The 19,155-nt window shown below is 33.8% G+C and overlaps 1 protein-coding gene across 4 annotated transcripts in view; it reads right to left on the reverse strand.

The window, feature by feature from the left end:
• Window positions 1-9,856, reverse strand: part of LOC111058374 (zinc finger protein 337) — a 30,770-nt gene extending 20,914 nt beyond the window's left edge. For 2 of the 4 annotated variants that reach the window (XM_039430697.1, XM_039430700.1), the window contains exon 1: window positions 9,744-9,856. Coding sequence is in view for 1 of the 4 variants with exons in the window: in XM_039430700.1 (XP_039286634.1) it covers window positions 9,744-9,789 (46 nt within the window). In the remaining 3 variants the exon portion in view is untranslated. The other 2 variants (XM_039430698.1, XM_039430699.1) reach the window with 2 other exon arrangements.
• Window positions 9,857-19,155: the final 9,299 nt, after the last annotated feature.

Below are 19,155 nucleotides of genomic sequence, written 5' to 3' on the forward strand. Positions count from 1 at the left end.
TAACTCCTGTTGCCATAGTAACAATCCATTCGCGTTCCATTCCATTATTTTTAGTAAATGAATCATTTGAATTTCAGTAGTTTACTCTGTTCTAACTTCTGAAATTTAGATTGTAGTGAGGTGATTATTTGCTCTTGTCTATCCAGTTTCGCCAAGATTAGCTGCAAAATATTATTGGTTCCTTCTTCTACTTCACTTTTTGGCTATTCCAATTTTGATCTATTTTCTTTTGAGACAATCTGGGTGAAAGTCAATTTCTTAACTGCACTACCATTGTTTAGATTGTGAGCTTCTGCATTTTCCGTGATTTTTGGTGGGATATTTTGAATGATTTTCTTTCGTGAATCTGCAATAGTTTTTGTTTTAGTAGAATTCCTGATTTTTTGCAATTCAATTGCAACAGTGCAACCTTGATAGCTGGCTGGATGTGCTTCACCACAATGAATACATTTTGGTAGAGCATCGTTGGGTTTCAAACATTTCTTTCTTCTTCCTCTCCTCCTCACTGATTGATTTTTCCACGGGAGTGATTTTATTATTCTTGTTAGTGGCTTCCTTTTCTTCTTGCTCTAATGCAGGGAAACTAGATGGCTTCACTAAGTCGGACATAGTGCGATTTCGCTACCATACATTTCAAAAATCACTTTTAATCAACACTCATGAAGATGGAAACGCCAATGGAGCTATATTACTGCCGCGAAAAGCAGGTTGCTTTGCTTGCATAAAATACCGCGGTTGACAACCGATACTGGATGCAATATTTTTGTTCCACTTTTAATAGCAAACAAACTGCTGACTCACTACTTCTACACTACACTATTACTACTCCACTATACGTCTGTTCTCCATGAGCTCTAGCGCAATACTATTTCCAATTATAGAAATGAAAAAATAAAAACTATAACCACTGTTATAAAAGCTGCAACTACACCCCATTTTGGAAAGACAATTTTCTGACTCCAGCTGTTTATAGTCTAGGACTTGGCTAAATCCCGAGCTCGGAAACCGACCCTAAGTGTAAGCAAGTGAAAAAATATTATAACAGCCGTTCAGTTACCAAATTCCAACCTTATTTTAAAACATTGCAGGATTCATGAAATATCTGGAAGGATATGCATAGAAAGTAACCGGATTTCGTGGGCACTTCTTGAAGATGGAAACAGACTCAAATATTCTGATTCTAGGGTACCTCAGGATATCTGAACCACTTGATGCGCATTTGGGGGTCACGACTGGGCTGCGATTAAAAATGGCAGATCAAGCATTCATTGAGACTGTCATAGAATGGTTATCAATTATAGAGACCTCTAGTAAACGCAAATTGAATCAATATGAACTATTCTACAAAATTTGTTAATCACATTTCCGCCTAAAACATGATTTTAACCAACAAAAATGTACTTTTTCAAAAACATTTCATTTTTCAGGAATATTTTTTCTGGATAACTACTTTCAAATTCGATTTTTGGAAATAATGTGCAAGACAAAAGATCTTTGGAATTGAATTTATTGTTGCCAATTATCGTTTATTTCAAGTTTTTATCATCTTTTGTTCTGGAGTTATGGTTTTTTATGATGTCTGAGCCAAGTAACTAACATTAAAACTGAACTATTAATGGATTTTTTCATGACTAGACTACTTCATGAGAAAGACTTGCAAATGGTCTCAATCTCTTCGTTACAACTAGCCAAATATGAATATTGATGAGAAAGCAATGAACGTATGTTTCATAATTGATAAATTCAAGATGGCTGTAATAACTGATAAATTATTATCGACTTCTTTACAGTTATAGTGAGAGATATTACCAAAGTGTTCATAACTACCCGAAATATAATATTCTGGAGATTGATCTTATTTTAATCACTCTTTCCATGATTTATATAATTTCTAAAACTTGGAACATACATTCTTTGTGGGCGAAATTTTACTTTTTGCCCTGTAAATGTATTCACAGTGGACATAGCCCACTATTACTGAGACTGTAGTAGAATATTCCCAAAGCTTCAAAATGACATGTAGTTGAAGACTATTTTCCATGGCTGGAGCATCATTGGAAAGAGAGAGAGAAAAGTATGGTTTGCAACCGAAATCACGTTTTTTCCTCCATATTAGGCTAGGGCCACACGAGCACACAAAGTGCGTCCGTTGCAACTTACTTTTTGACGTCCGTTGTAGAAATACATAGAAGTGAATTGGTGACAACACACGAGGTACGTGCGTATCAAGTAACGGAAGTCATAAGAGATGGTGATTTTTGAACTGCGCAGAAATGCTTCAACGCACGTCGAGACATGCAAAAGTTATTGCTTCGTCTGGTTCAATTGCATAAAGCCAACTGACGATGATGCAACACACTCAACGCTTGTGTGGTGTCATTGGCGACAGCCACAAAAAGTAAGTTGCAATGGACGCACTATGTGCGCTTGTGTGGCCCTAGCCTTAGGGTGCGTATAGATTTATGCACGGCGAACATGAGCAATTCACTTTTAATCAGCTGATGCCAAGCTTTTTATATCTGTATCTTACTGTTTCTGTAAAAATACAGATATAGTCAGCTGATAAAAAGTTAATTGCTCATGTTCGCGGCGTGTATATCTGTACACACCTTAAGGCCTATGCGAAACCTGACTATGTTTGTTTGTTTTTTAAAGCTTCCCAGAGACTATAAAGGTGCATACAGATTTACGCGCCACGAACATGAGCAATTCACTTTTAATCAGCTGATGCCAAGTTTTTTATATCTATATATTATCTTATACCGTTTCTGTAAAAATACAGATATAGTCAGCTGATTATAGTACAGCGGAGTTGAGTTGTAGCAGTGGTAGCGGACGGTTGTGTTTTGGAGCAGCTCAGATAAGATAACCTGTTTCCATTCATTTATTGCTTTTCAGAAATTAACGTAGATTTTCGTTTCATAACTATTACAGTAACATAATATCTCAATTTTTGCACGCCATTACATTTAAAAAATAACTTTAATAACATCATTCAGTAAGTAACCTCTTTAATAATATTATCATTAATTAATATTTTTTTTATACTAATACCTCAACCTCTCACTGCATCAAATTCTGAATCAGTAGTTTAAATTAAAGGTAATTTAAAGGTAACTTCAGTAGTTTCTTACTAATAGTATTTTTCATTCTCTGTTTTATCAATAGATATAGTAAAAATAATAAGAATATAGTATAAAATAAATTAATTCCATATTTAATCAAGAATTGATCAACCATTTCCTTTTCATTCACGACAGAAGTTGGCAAAGTACATTTTATTCATTGTAAATCCACGTTTATTATATCAATCTAAATTTACTCAGTGAAGTTCAAATATCTATTGAAACTTCTATTTTTATCAAATAACTAGTACAATTAATAAATAGAATTACTTTATTTCAACAATAAATTTGAATAATCAAAACCTTTTTAAACGTTCTCAACAATTTGAACGTGTCAGACCATTGTGATAGATTCAGATCACTCCTTTCCAGAACCAAATTCCGTTTCAACCATTTTCTGTAATAAACTTCGTAATTTGTCTTCTCATCGCTATTTTTCACGTTAAACAGATATTGTACAGGCCGAAATGGATGTTGAATTGGCGAGCTGCTTTGTGGAATATATGTAAACATCGCATCTTGCGGCAGTTGCTCGTGGCCTGGGCCATGACAGGGCACGACCAACATTAATCCATTTCGCATTATTTTTTGCCTGATTGTTATAATTGAAATAACTATTTTTTCCGGTTATTGGTGGAGCGGAGTTGGGAACGGAGAGAGTCTGAAAGCCGTTGTCAGGGTTTGATGCACAAGTGAAGTTATCGTGAAGATAAGACTGGTTTTTGTTCGAGTCAGATAACCGCTATCTCCTTTTCATTCATTCAACAGCAATAACTTTAAATTTTTCTGCTTAAAAAAAGAATAATAAAAAATAAACAGTATCATAATATATTAGTATCATAATAATTAACATCTAAATCTCCTCTTTCAGTTAAAACCTATTTAAAAAAAAATAATAATAAAATAAAATAAAAATTATCAATCGGATGTAATAATCAAAATGAAATAGATAATTTAAAAACTATTGATACCTGGGACATTCATTTTTCTTTCAATACTAACTTCTATATTTAGAGTAGTTCCATCACATTTAATATTTTAGCAAATAAATTGGTGTTGATGTATCTGTCTAGTCGTATTGTTTCTTACTGGTATTGAGTTGCATTTGAATATTATTGCTGTAAGAATTGTGTTTATGAGTTGCAATATTCTCTCTGTTCAAGTGTAATAGTCTTAGCATACGATAATAATGGCACTTGAACTTATAAAGACTGCTAAAGGGCAGCCAGGAATTGTATTTGAAGATTTCGGGTACAGTAGGGCAGTCAAACAGCGCTCAGGGGAAATTGTATGGCGTTGTACTAATAAATACTGCTCAAGCTGCATTCGAACTGACTCTATTAAATCTAAAGTAGTGGTGGGAGAGCCAGGTAAACACAATCATGATCCACCAGCAACTAAACGGGTGTTAGACGTACAAGAAGAAAATGTTGATAGTGATGATGCAAATTCGACAGGCCCGTCCTCACTCACTTCACTACTCTCGCCTTATGTAACATTTACACCAGAAACTCCAAAATATAAATCTATTTCAGAGGAAAATAAATATCTTAGGCAAAGAGTGGCTGAACTAGAATACATGAAAAATGCGTTGACAGATAGAGCAGTAGAACTAGAGCAGCAATTGATGGAAAGGGAGGAAGCTACTACAAATAGGAAGTGTGATGGAAATTGTAACAGCAACTCTAAGCACATGATAGATATCGCATCACAGACTGATGGTTCCTCTGATGTTGTATATGACTCGCATTTGAAAGAGGACAGCGAGAGTGAGAAACGGACCAAGTCGCTATCCACTGGGGTGGAAGACTCCTCAACTATTGAATCATTATTGAATCTGCATCGCAAATCTGTTGATTATTTAAAAAATGTTAACGATAGGTTTCAAGAAGATATTATGGCTCTACAGAGAGATCTGTTGGAGAGTCGCCAACAGCTACTCAGAACAGAGGAGACAAATTGTTGTCTTCAGCGAACAATTAGTGATCTAGCAAATGATATCGCTCTATTCAAAGAAATGAAACCGATCCAAATGAATTCCACAGATGAATTTTCATGCAGAAGTAGTATGAGCAATCTTAGGAGATCTGATGAAGTGAAGATTAACATATGGTCGGATAGTCATGGGAGGGGAGTCCGTGAGTTGCTGGATCAGGCCTTGCCCTCAAACATTACTTGCACCTCATTTGTAGCTCCTGGAGCTCCTATTGAAAAAATATGTCAATCTATATTGAACGATTCTCAGATAAAAACTAGTCCTAATAGGGAAAATGAATGGACGATTATAATAGGAGGTACAAATAGTGTCACTGATGATTTTTCTGAGAATCATATTACGGTGTATCTGAGGTGGCTGGTCAGGGTTATGGAGGAACATGCTAATAGAAATTTAATTATTACTACTATTCCTTACAGGTACGACTTATTTGCTAACTCACACATAAATTTGATGATTACTAAACTGAATAGAGCCATCCGAAAAATTCAGTATGTGAGTAACGTTAAAATTGTCGATCTCTGGATGCTTGAACCGACTAAGCATACACGGCATGGCCTTCATATGAACAGGTTGGGAAAGAAAACAGTATGCAAATTGATAGCGGGTATCATAACAGGAAAAAGAGAGCAGATAGAACAGACACATGAAAACGGCAGTCTTTACAAGCAGAAAAAGAATAATGTAATTGCATTTAAAGACACTATACAACCTTCACACAATATTCAATCTGTTGAGACATGTGACCTGATTGATTTAAACTGATTAGTCATGACAACTATGATAAAAAATATTTTTTATCAAGGCAAATAAATGACATGAATAAAGATAATGTTCAGAAGAGGAATATAGACAACACTTCTAAAAAAGAGGTGAATTTATGACAGAGGTAAATAATTGTGTAGATTTAACAGAGCAAGAGTCCTTAATAGATGAAAGTAATGGGTCAAGGGTGGAACAAGGTGAGATTATGGATCTGAATGGACTCGACAGGTCATATGTTATGTGTTTGAATATCCAGGGGTTTGCAGGGAAAATTGATGAAATAGAGGCTACCTTTGAAACATATAAGCTTAGACCATTGGCAATCTGTTTGAGTGAGCATTGGCTGGAGGCGGCAAATTCAGGTATCCTAAACTCTCTCACTGGCTATTCCTTGAGGTCTATTTTTTGTAGGAAAAATAAGGCTAGAGGAGGAGTTGCAGTTCTACTCAGAGATGAAATTTCTTATCTAGGGAGAGATGATATTGGCGGTTTGTCAGTGGAGTGTTTGCTTGAGATTTCGGCAGTGGAGTTGAGGGATGATTGTTTTCAAAAAGGAAGGGGGAATGTTATCGTTTCAATCTATAGGCCACCCAATGCTTCATTCAAGGAATTTTTATTAAGTCTTGAATTGCTTTTTAAAAGATTACGTCTTGAGTCAATAAAGAAAAGTATATTTGTTTGTGGCGACTTTAATATTAATATATTGGATCAAAAGTCCAATAATATCAAAAAGTTCCTGAGAACTGTACTACTCTGGATATTGGGCTGTCAGACCATCATGCATTGTTCTTTCAGGTTTCTGAAGCTGCTTTGAAAATTAAAGGATCTTATGTAAGTAAAAGATATTTTCCAGAACCTGCTATTAAAAATTTTACCTCACGGTTGGAAAGGGAGACTTGGGAGAGTTGTTTGAGAGCCACTTCCTGTTTGGAGGGTTTTGGCAGGTTTTTTCATAGTTATAGACAATGTTTCTTGGAGTCTTTTCCATTGAAAACATTCAAGGTGAACACTGGTGACAGAGCTTGTAGGGGATGGCTGACTAAAGGTATTAAGGTATCATGTAAACGCAAAAGGGAAATTCTTGAGATGTTGCATTGCAATCCTAACCCTACCACTATGGAATATTTCAAAAAATATAAACTAATTCTGAGAAATGTTATAAGATTGGCAAAAAGGAAATTCCTATCTCACTGCATTACTTCTTCCAGCAATGTAACAAAGACAACTTGGAGGGTTATTAAAAATACACTTGGTAATAATAAAACTGCAGGTCCTTGTCCGGTACTCAGGATGGGCTCCAGCTTGATCTCTGATCCACAACAGGTGGCCAATTCCTTCAATAAGTATTTTAATACAGTTGCTGAAGGATATATAAACTTGTCTTCAAGGAATTCGGCTGGTGGAAGGAGATATGAGAGGACCTTTGATGCTCCCCATAATAAGCCTAAATCAGCTTTCCATTTCAAAGAAATAGCATGTGATGAGGTACTCAATATTATCAATGGTTTAAAAAATAGCAGATCATCAGGGTGGGATGAAATTCCAACATTTATTTTGAAGCGAACTGCTCAGCTTATTTCAAAACCTCTCTCACATGTATAATTTGTCGTTTGGAAGGGGGGAATTCCCAGATTTACTAAAATTCTCATCCATAAAGCCACTGTATAAGAAGGGTGATTCACAGGAAATGTCAAACTTCAGGCCAATTTCTCTGGGAACGGTATTTTCAAAAATATTTGAGAGAGCAGTTCATATTCAGTTGAATTCCTATTTTGAGAGAAATAATCTTTTCTGTGATTCCCAGTTTGGATTCAGGAGGGGTAGAGGTATTGACAATGCTGTGTTTGGATTGAATAAGGAGGCTCTTAGTGCTTTGGATGGATCGCAGAAGGTACTTGGTATCTTTTGCGATCTGTCCAAGGCCTATGATTGCGTGGATCATGACCTGCTTTTGTCCAAGTTGTGGCACTATGGTGTGAGGGGAGTTGAATTTTTGTGGCTTCAATCATTCTTGCGGGGTGGATACCATAGGGTTTCAGTTGTTGCTGATGGAATGGTTTTCAACTCTACTTGGTTGGCAATGAATCGGGGTATTCCACAGGGATCTATTTTGGGACCATTGCTCTATCTGGTATATGTAAATGATATCTCAAAGTTTGTTAATTATGATCTAACTCTATTTGCTGATGATACAACAGCTCTCATTAAGGGTGGAAATGTTGATTCTTTGATTGAGGGAGCAAAAACTTGTTTGAATGAGCTTAATGAGTGGTTCAACTATAATGGTTTGTCATTGAACCCTAGTAAAACCAAATTGGTGCCTTTTCATGCTCGAAATGCCCAGGGAACGTTTCATGTTAAACTAGACTCAGATACCACCTTGAAGCCCTCTGATGGAACCACTTTTCTGGGATTGTTCTTGGATAGTGATATGAAGTGGAAGTCTCACTCTTCTGAACTGTTAAGGAAGCTGAGTAGAGCAACATTTGCGGTGGGTGTGATCTCTAGGGTTGCAGGTGCAAGTACAGCGTTAATTGTGTATCATGCTTATTTTGCATCCCATCTACGCTTTGGTATCATTTTTTGGGGCAGAACAACAGAATTTGAATCTATTTTCAGGACTCAAAAAAAAGCTTTGAGGCGAATATTCGGCCTGACAGACAGGTGTTCTTGCAGACCCATATTTAGAGAACACTCCCTCCTTACAGCACCGGCAGTTTATGTCTTAGAGTTAGCTCTATTTGTTTTTAGAAATAAGGACCGTTTCCAGGAGAGACAAGTGGCGCATTTATATAACACGCAATTCAGGGGACTCAGGTATCCAGAGCACAGGCTGACTCTCTTGGAGAAGGGCCCTTATTACATGGGCATCAAGGTTTACAATGTCCTACCACAGATAGTAAAGGAAAGTGCTACTCCTGGTTTATTTAAGAAAAAATTAAAAACCATTCTCATAGGTATGTGTCCCTATAAAGTTGAGGAATTTTTTGAGAAGATAGCCTCTACATGATTTGCCAATATAGTATGGTCACTGCTAGTGTTCTATTTATGTAATAGTTGGTTTGCCTTGGGTTGGGGTATGACAGTGGGTTTATAAGTGATCCACATTCATGTTTTTTTTTCTCTTTCTTTTTCCCATTTTGAATAATTAAATGACATTTCACACATCACTAGAGCCTAGCTCTGCTTTTGTGATTTTTACGTGAAGAATTGAATAAAATAAATAAAAATAAAATATTAAAAGTGAATTGCTCATGTTCGAGGTGCGTATATCTGTACGCACCTTAAGAAAACCGTGCATCTCAATAATCCTTGAAAGTATAGACTAGGAAATGGTACCGTATCTATCTCTTTGTTATCTTGTGTAGAAAGAGAATATCCCTGATTGCAATATTTGTCATAATGAAAAAACTGCCAAATTTCATAGAATACTTACAACTCGTTTGGCTGTAAATGCGTTACATGCAGACAGACAAAAGAAAATTTAAAAAGAAAATACCGTACCTGATGCGTCCGTTCTGTACCTGTACCAAATGGGTAGTCTATAGCTACTACAATAGGTACTGCAACTTCTATTTGAAAATGTGAAAGACTAGCGCGTATTATTTTGCTTCCTATATCATAAAAAAATAATAAGAGCTGATAACTCTAATACTTAATACCGCACTTTAACTAAAAATTTCGTTGAATTTTCAACAACTAACGAAGAGCTGGCTGGGTAATGTTTGAAAGGAGGAAGGGTTGCCCAAGTCTTCATTGAAAATACGCTACCTGTTTGTTATGGATAAATATTTATAATTAACAAAATATAATCGGATAAGAAAATTTTACTAACTTTAAATTATTAGTCTACCCACTTGTAATAATAGTAAATGTTTCCTCTTCCAAGCCAATGTTTTCCATTTTAACCTGCAACGCTGCAACAGATTGCTAACCAAACAAGAATCAAGAACTGAAGGATGAACAATAACAATAACAAAAAAATGAAATCAGAGGTTCTACAAAGACGCGCGTCTCGCTGTAGGAATGTTCCTCTAGCATAGAGAAGTATGCGCATGCGCTGTTAATTGACGTATTTGTTAGAGCAGCTCCGTTCACTGTGATAACTGTTACTGAGCTGTGACTGGCATTCTGTGGAACTGAAACTGATTCGCCAAAGCTGTGACGCAACAGTATACATATAGTATGGAAACTTGGCTATTATAGTGAGGTCCACATTATAATGGCAGTGTACGATTGCCAATACTGTTGCTGTCCTTTTCTATCATACAACAAAACAGATATCACTATCTCTCTCTCGCTTTGCAATGTTGTCTCTTTGCCAGAATATCTTATATTCACTTTTGACAGTGACTGTACAAAACTGAACAAACTGCAGCTTCTCTGTCTCAGATACAGAGTAACGGCCAGCAACGGTCACAGTTATCACATAGTTATTCAAAAGTATTCTTTGAGTATCTATAGTGAGGTCCACGTTATAATGGCAATGTGAGATTTGCAATGGTGTTGCTATCATTGTGTATCATTCAACAAAGCAGATGACGCTATCTCTTTCACGCATTGCAAGGTTGCCACATCTTAAGGGTTAAGGGTAAGGTTTCATTTTGGTTATATTTAATAATGTTTTATAAGGATAGGTTAGGTTCTTGCTTTGAAATTGCAATATGCTAGAAGGGGCTAGGGTCCAGGTAGAGTTATGTTTTTTGTTGTTTCAAAGGTGAAAGGATAGGTGAGGGGGATGAGAGTTTGCTTTGAAATTCAAAGTATTATTATAAAGAAAATAATTAAAAATCTCAGTACCCTTTTTTAAAAAATATATTTTATCACGACATTTTTCGGTCAATTATGCCATTTTCAAGTGATGAAAATGGCATAATTGACCGAAACATGTCGTGATAAAATATATTTTTTAAAAAAGGGTACTGAGATTTTTAATTATTTTCTTTATATTTATATTACAAGTAGCCCTATACAGGAAAGAGATCAAAGTATTAAATATGAAAGGGTTGGGGGTAAGGTTTTTTCAAGTTATATTTAATAATGTTTCATAAGGCTAGGTTAGGTTTTTGCTTTGAAATTGCAATATGCTAGAAAGGGCTAGAGTACAGGTAGAATATTATGGTTTTTGATATTTCAAAGGTGAAAAGATAGGTTAGGGGGTTAGGATTTTGCTTTGAAATTGCAATATGCTGGAAGGGATTATTAGTTCTCACCAAGATTTATGTTTATAAATGTTTCAAATATAAAAGGTGAGGTTAGGTGGTTAGGTTTTTGCTTTGAAATGACAATATGCTGACTTATAGTTATAGTGTTTTTTAATATTAGTTAAATAACTACTGTTATATTTTATCAATTATATTATTGGAAAGTACGTAATCTTTCTTTTATTGAATGAAATGATGATAATATATTGATTATTCTATCGAATTCAATGATAAATACTCATTGGATAATAATATCATCATCAAAATAAAATGACGGCTCCAGTTACGGTGCTCGGTAGCCATTATCACAAAGAACGTTACATTCAAAGAACTGACTGAATGGAACGGGAAAAAACCGTTACTAACGCATGCGCGATACGGTGCTGTCTGAGACCGAGAGTGGTTTGTACCAAAGACGTTAAAGAAGTATAGACCCACAATGCCTATGCCAGCTCTTACTCGAAATTGAAGGCTGCAATTATTGAGGTATTTTAGCGCGAGAAATTCAAAATTCATAGGGGGAGAATGCTGTTTAGGCGCTGCAATACAGTTTAATATTAGGCTGTTTAACTAAGGGAATATCATTTATATGATTTGAAGCAGTTTTGAAGTTACCAATAATTGATTCTTCAAGTCCTCATGAATAATAGTCTCGTAAATATAATATAGTTTTAATAATTCACTGACACAAGTGTAAGTTAATCAACATTTTACCTTTACTCAAATGTAAGTTAACTGCTATCTATTCAATCTCTATTTAAAAGTGTTTTAAAATGAGGTTATTATAAATAACCTTATTCATCTAATAATATAGGCTTTAACAGTTTTGTTATGTTTGTTGGCTCGTTATTAATCAAACACAAAGTTTATGAACAAAGTATTTATTAAATGAATATTATGCACGAAGCAAATACAACTATACAACTCATGATCTTGTTGAAGAAGTAGAAGTCTCTTTGTTACAACTCTCGATCAATACATCGACTATCGATATTACAGTATCGATAACTTCATATTATGACATCTCCCTTTTTAAACAAAACAAAATCATTTTATATATATTTTTTTTACTTTTTACTACAACATAATAATTCAAACATTTCTTACAAAACATAATCCTTTAGATACTTGGGTGCCTGTACATTTCTTTTAGGGCGATCCCTTATTGCAACACAATTTTCAGTTTCATTTACTCTGCTATCATCATTGACATTTTCAAATACAAATGGAATTATTTAATTTTCAGTTACATTCATTCTCACATCATTATTATTATTTTCAACTACATTAAAATCATCATTATTGTTTTGCAAATAAAATGGAGTTTCTGATTTGAAAGTATTCAAATGTTTTCTATTTCTTTCTACCCTTTGTCCTGACTCTAATTGTACTCTATACGATCTTGGTCTATCTGCCAATCCTAATACTAATCCTTTTTCCATTTCCTTAGAAGAATTTTTATTTACAAAAACTTGATCTCCAATTTTCAATGGTTTTTTATTCAATGGTTTTAATCATTAAATGGTTATTTATTCCTCTATTATAGTAATATTTTTGACGTTCTTGAGACTCTTTCAACTTATTTCTAACATTCTTATACTTATCTCTATTTACAAATTGACTCAAATTAGGCATTAAATGATTAAATTTCCTACCCATCAATAATTCCGAATGTGACTGCAAACTAGCTGACAAGGGTGTGCATCTGTACTCTAACAATGCTAAATAGGGATCTTTACCACCATACATGGCTTTTTTCAGCATAGTTTTTACAATTCCTACCTGTATTTCAATCATACCATTCGATTGTGGGTATTCAGGACTTGACGTTTTATGTTCAAATTTCCATTCATTGACAAACTGCTTAAACTTAACATTATTCAACTTCATTTGTGGACCATTGTCACACCATAAGATTTTCGGTATTCCATGTCTAGCAAAAATAGATTTCATTATTGTAATTACAGATTCAGTTGATAAGTCTCTCTCAACAATCCTATTTCTACAAACTTAGAAAAATAATCAATCATCAAAACATAATATTTTCCTTGTAGTTTGAAAAGATACATTCCTACTTCTTGCCAAGGACTATCCGGCATTTCTCTACTTACAAATGACTCTTTTCTGTTGCAATTATTGAATTTTGCACATGCTTCACAAGAAGATATCATAGGTATTAGTTATATCATTGAACATTCCAGGCCAAAAAATACTATTCCTAGCTCTTAATTTACAATTTTCCACGCCCATGTGATTATAGTGCAAAACATTCAACATTTCTTTTCTCATACTTGTTGGAACAACTATACCTTCATTTTTAAACAATAAATCATTAGCTATATACAAATCTTCCCTATATCTGAAGTAAGACTGACAGTCAGAAGGTACTTCTTTGATACTGTTAGGCCATCCATTATTTACCATATTTTTGACTTTACACAGAGTTTGATCTTTCGCTGTTTCAATAACTAACTTATCATGATAATTTTGAGCAAATTCATTATTTTCTGTCAATACACAGATTTGATACTCAATTTATTCACTAAGAAGATCATCTTCATAAGCATTGAAATGTGTTCTAGACAAACAATCAGCTATCAGTGAATCTTCACCAGGTTTGTACACAATAGTAAAATCATACTGCAATAGTCTCAAACGAATTCTTTGTAATCTAGCAGGACATTCACTAAGTGGTTTTTTGAAAATACTCTCTAGAGGTTTATGATCACTTTCAATAGTTACATGCTTACCAAATTATTATATATTGATGAAAACATTCACATGCAAAAAGAATAGCTAATGTTTCTTTTTCTAAGATTGCATAATTCTATTGAGTGCTATTCAATGACTTGGATGCATACTCTACTGGTAAATTATTTTGAAGTAAAACACAACCTAATCCATCCTTACATGCGTCTACAGATAATACAATTTCTCTATTTGGATCAAAAAATTGCAGAACAGATAACATCTTTTTTCAGTAATTTTCTCAAAATTGAAGTTTTGTTTGACAAATTCGGGATAAATTTGGAAATATAGGTTATCATACCCAAAAATGTTTCCAAAGAATTCAAATTAGTTGGTTTTTTCATTTCAATAATAGCCTTGATTTTCCTATCATCTATTTTCACACCATCTTTTGATATTAAGTGCCCCATGTAATTTACTTGTTGCAATTTAAATTTACATTTGTTTGGATTGAATGTTACATTATAGTCTCGAGCTTTTTGCAATACAACTTGCAATATTTTATCATGTTCTTGCTAAGATTTGGCATAGATAATCAAATCATCAATGAAAATGGATACACCAGGAATATCACCAAATATTTTAGAAAAACATCTATGAAACACTTCTGATGCTACAGATTCTCCATAAGGCATTCTCAAAAAACAGAATCTACCATATTTTGAATTGAATGTTGTATATTTACTACTTTCATCACTAAGTTTCAATTGGTAAAATGCCTGATTAGCATCTAATGTACTAAACATTGTACATCCACCTAATTTCCTAGCTAATTCTTCAAATGTTAGTAAGTAGAAATGTTCTCGCAATAAATTTTTATTTAAATTCTGTGGATCAAGACAAATACGAATTTCATTATTGGGCTTTTTCACCAAGACAATACTATTTACCCACTCAGTAGGCTCAGTTACTTCTCTGATTATTTTAGCATCTAGCATTTTATCTAATTCCTGTTTGAATTTTTCTTCGAAATATACTGGAACTTTTCTAGTAGCTTCAACTTTAGGAGTAGCATTATCTTTCAGATTCAATTTACACTCAAAATCTTTAATTTCACCTAGCCCTTCAAAGATATCTTTATTTTGTCCAATTATACTATTTTTTGTTGTTGACACTGTATCCATTCTCTTAATTAGATTTAGTTCCTCACAAGCTTCTCTACCTAGAATAGGAGGTGCTCTAATGTCTACTATTTGGAAAAGTAATGATTTCTTTACATTATTTTCAGTTTTACAAGGTACTTTACATTCACCAAGGACTTTCATTTTTGAATTATCATAATTGAATAGGATATTATTTGACTTACTAATTGGAATTCCAATTAGATAACTTTCCTTAGGTTAATAGGTAAAAAATGCTATCCAACCTATTTAGGAGAAATTGGTAGCACGGCAAATGGTACCCCTGGTGTGGGACTGAATCTCCAAATTGTCCCAAATGTTACCCCTGGTGTGGGACTAAATCTCCAAATTGTCCCAAATGTTACGCCCTGGTGTGGGACTCAAACTACAAAATATATCCTGGTTATAAAAAATTGTTGGTAGGCTGTCTTGATAGGTTATGAATGGTGTGCTGCTGAATGGGAGGTCAGTTCTGGAGTGGTCAAGTTTTAATGAATAGATATCAGTGCATATTACAAAATGGCAAACATTAAAAATGATCTGAATCTTATAGCATTCTTAACACAAAAGTTTGATGAGCTAAATGCTAGGTTTGATGAGCAAAATGCTAAGATTGATAATTTGAAACAAGATCAAAGTGCTAGGTTTGATGATATGAAGCAAGAATTTGCTAGCATAAGACTAGAGCAGGTTAGTATAAACCTTCTATTGAAAGATGCACATGAGACATTGATTGATAATCATGAAGATGAAAACAAATTGAAGCAGGATTATATTAGGTAACTAGGTTTTTCAGAGCAAATTATGTCCCATTTTCTCATAGTAGTATATTTTATTAAATATACTTCCTTATGAAAGTAAATTCCTAATGTCAGATTGAGTAAGATAGTGCCAAGATATCTAATAAGTATATATTAAACCTTCAACCTGAAAGAATAATCAATATGAATATGAAATGGAATATAAAAAAGCCAAATAGCCTACCACTGACCTATTCATCACCACTTCTTAAAAACCACATGGCCAAAATGGTTTTTCATTATAATTCCTTCTTTTGTAATAAATTGTTTATGCTTTTGTACTCCTGAGCGAAGCTCGGTCCCCGATATTATGAGCTAATCATCTCTTCTTTTTCCAAGCTGCAGTCTCGAATTGTAAATTCAAATTAATATAATATTAACTTCAGACAGTCACAGAGTAAAGCTGCGTTAACACGTCAATAGATTCTATAGATTCTATTAGATTGAACATAACTTATCATACACATGATGAACATATGTGTTTTTCAAGTGCCGTTCAATCTATAATAATCTGTGAGGATTAAGTTATTAACATTTTGTTAATAACTTTGGTGTAAACGCAGCTTTAGATGCCAAGATTTATCATGGCATTCCGAGTTACGGATGATAATGTCAATGAAAAACTTCATTTTCCTCATGAAATCTTTCCCATAGAAATTTTAACAGATTGTTGTTCGACAAGCGTCTCTACATGTTACAATATGAAAATTCCAGTGAAAAACAAAAAGTGCCACTTGATAATTCCCAAATCATCTTTTTAATCGTAGCTCTGATTCAACTGAGCAATAACTTTCTGAACTTACTGAGTTAATATTTAAAATTATCATAAGCGCAATGGGACTTGGGATTCCATCAATTCAGGATAAGTATTATATCGGTATTCATTTTTACAGGATTGAAGTAGTGCAACATTCAGATTAGCACACCAATAGATTTTATTTGTAACTTTCATATCAAAGTTCTACTTTTTCCATTATGATATAGTATATTGACGACTACTGCAAAACAATGTCTGGTAGCCCTGGTAATGTAATGTAATGTAATGAAATGTGATCGTATGGTTGATTGGAAGTCTCCAACCAGCCTGATCAGATTTCTTAGTGGGGCCATTGGCAAACATTTTAAAAAAGACCTGATATTATAACAATGACTTTATTCCTAGTAGATAGCATTTCTAGTAGATGGCTGAATATTCTCGTTACCACATTGCAAAGGATGTTCAGTGAGGCCTACTGTTATCTGGACTACTAGAGTACTGTAACTCCTAATGTCAGATTGAGTAAGAGCTTGAAATTTATCCCTATTTAGTGTACTCCATGTTCAATAATCTGCCCCTATCTTATATTAGAAGAAACTGGCCTCTGAATAAATTAAAAAACGCACTAAATCTAATTCTGAATGAAAATGCTTATTATTCCGTAAATTAATTTTCAAATTGTTAAAAATGTGATATTCAGTGCTGTGAGTTTATAAATAGTTTTTTTTTTCAATGTATGACTTAATTTATTCAATTGTACTGAGTAATGATAATTATGACTTGATAAGACTATGAATGACTACACTATTCATAAGATGACTACAAAGATTTTATGAATATTGAATTGCTCATTTATTGTATAACAGACTATAAGCTGAATTCTTTAGACAAGGCCTAATCGTCGCGTTTCACTGTAAATGCGGAACATAAAAATATTTAAACATTTAAGTGAAATGCAAAACTGTTGACTTGAATCTTAGACCTCACTTCGCTCGGTCAATGAAACTTTGGATATCTGAGTTCTTTTTAAAGTCCTATGCTATTCTACTTGTTCTACTGAGGTACATTTTGATTTTTTTTTCATAGTACATGGCAGTTTGAAATTAACTGTTCTATTGATTTATTCTAACCTTGTCTACAGAATTGTGAAACTGTGGCATATGAGGAGTACTGTATGTCTAATTTTTTGTTATCCACGTCTGCATCTATTTTCAGTTTGAAGAACTGGATATCAATCTTGATTATTCAAATGTTTTATTGTTCAACATACACACACATTATTTACATTCATATAAAAACAAAATGATACACAATTTCTTTAAACCAATAAAGCCCAAGGTGAAAACCTGTGAGGGGAGAAAAATCTAAATTTTCACATGAAAACATCACTCGAGAATATGTCACCCGGCCTCACAACAGAGAGTCCTAGAGTCCTTGACTTAGAATAGATATGTTGATGCACAATTTAAAGAGTAACATTCCTGTTAAATTTCATTGAAATCTATTGTCGCGTTTCGCCATACATGCGGAACATAAAAATATTTAAACATAAAGAGAAATGCAAAACCGCCGACTTGAATCTTATACCTTGTCTAGTCTTGACTTAATCTCATAGTTGTACAGTCAGTGCCAGTGAGATTTTCTGCGAACACTTCATTGTTACCATAATATTTAGATGATGGTATTCCTAGATGAAATGGATCGGTGTGAATACGCCGAATGGATCGACTCGTATCATTTGAGGATAATGATAATGATGATGGAACACTATTCTGTTGAAAGGAATAGTCTCCATTATGTTCTTAGGGATTTGCTTGTGATCATGTTTCTATAAAGTCGTCATTTTATCAATTCGAAGATCAGCCTTCAAAAATTTAGGTCAACTTATACATTTCAACTCATGTTGCTACATGTTTCAACTTAGCAAAACGACATAGGGAATTAGTATTATTATTCTCTAGAGCCCTGGAAATATCCCTGTTATTGTTCTTGGTACCTTATACAAAAGGGACTCCATAATACAAAAACAAAACAGTCGTTGCAGGACAAAGCTAGAGAAAGAAGAAGAAGAAGAAGACGACAGGAGGAGAAGAACAAGCGAGAAGAAGAAGAAGATGAGAAATAATAAGAAGAAAAAATATAGATAGGAGAAGATTATAACCGTTGAGTACACTATTTTATCTATAACCACTCTTTTCTTGAATTGAAAATTTATAAATTACTGGTGGTACTCCCATACAGTAGCAGTCAGGGGTGTGTATTCAAATACCGTTGGATAACATCTTTCCAATATTGTTCCATCCATCTAGAAGTATATAATCTTTTCTTTCTTACATTGATATCACTTATGTATAAGTTACTGCAGTATCAAAATTTGGCCTTAACCTGAACAATTGAAAGTCACATTTAAATAGCTATTTTGGTGTTTGGTAGAAATACATTTACATGGAAATCAATTTATTCATTGAAGGCAATCTACATAATTCTAATAGGTTCTGATAACCCATAATGATAAAATAGGTGTTCAATGAATAAATGAAGCCTAACAACTTGAAATATATTTCAAATCATTTAAGAATAAATTGATTCTACCTCGGTGCTAGTCAGCTTTACATTTGTACATGTATCATTGTATTGAA

Source organism: Nilaparvata lugens, chromosome 6 (genome assembly GCF_014356525.2).
Source record: "Nilaparvata lugens isolate BPH chromosome 6, ASM1435652v1, whole genome shotgun sequence".
Lineage (NCBI taxonomy): Eukaryota > Metazoa > Arthropoda > Insecta > Hemiptera > Delphacidae > Nilaparvata > Nilaparvata lugens.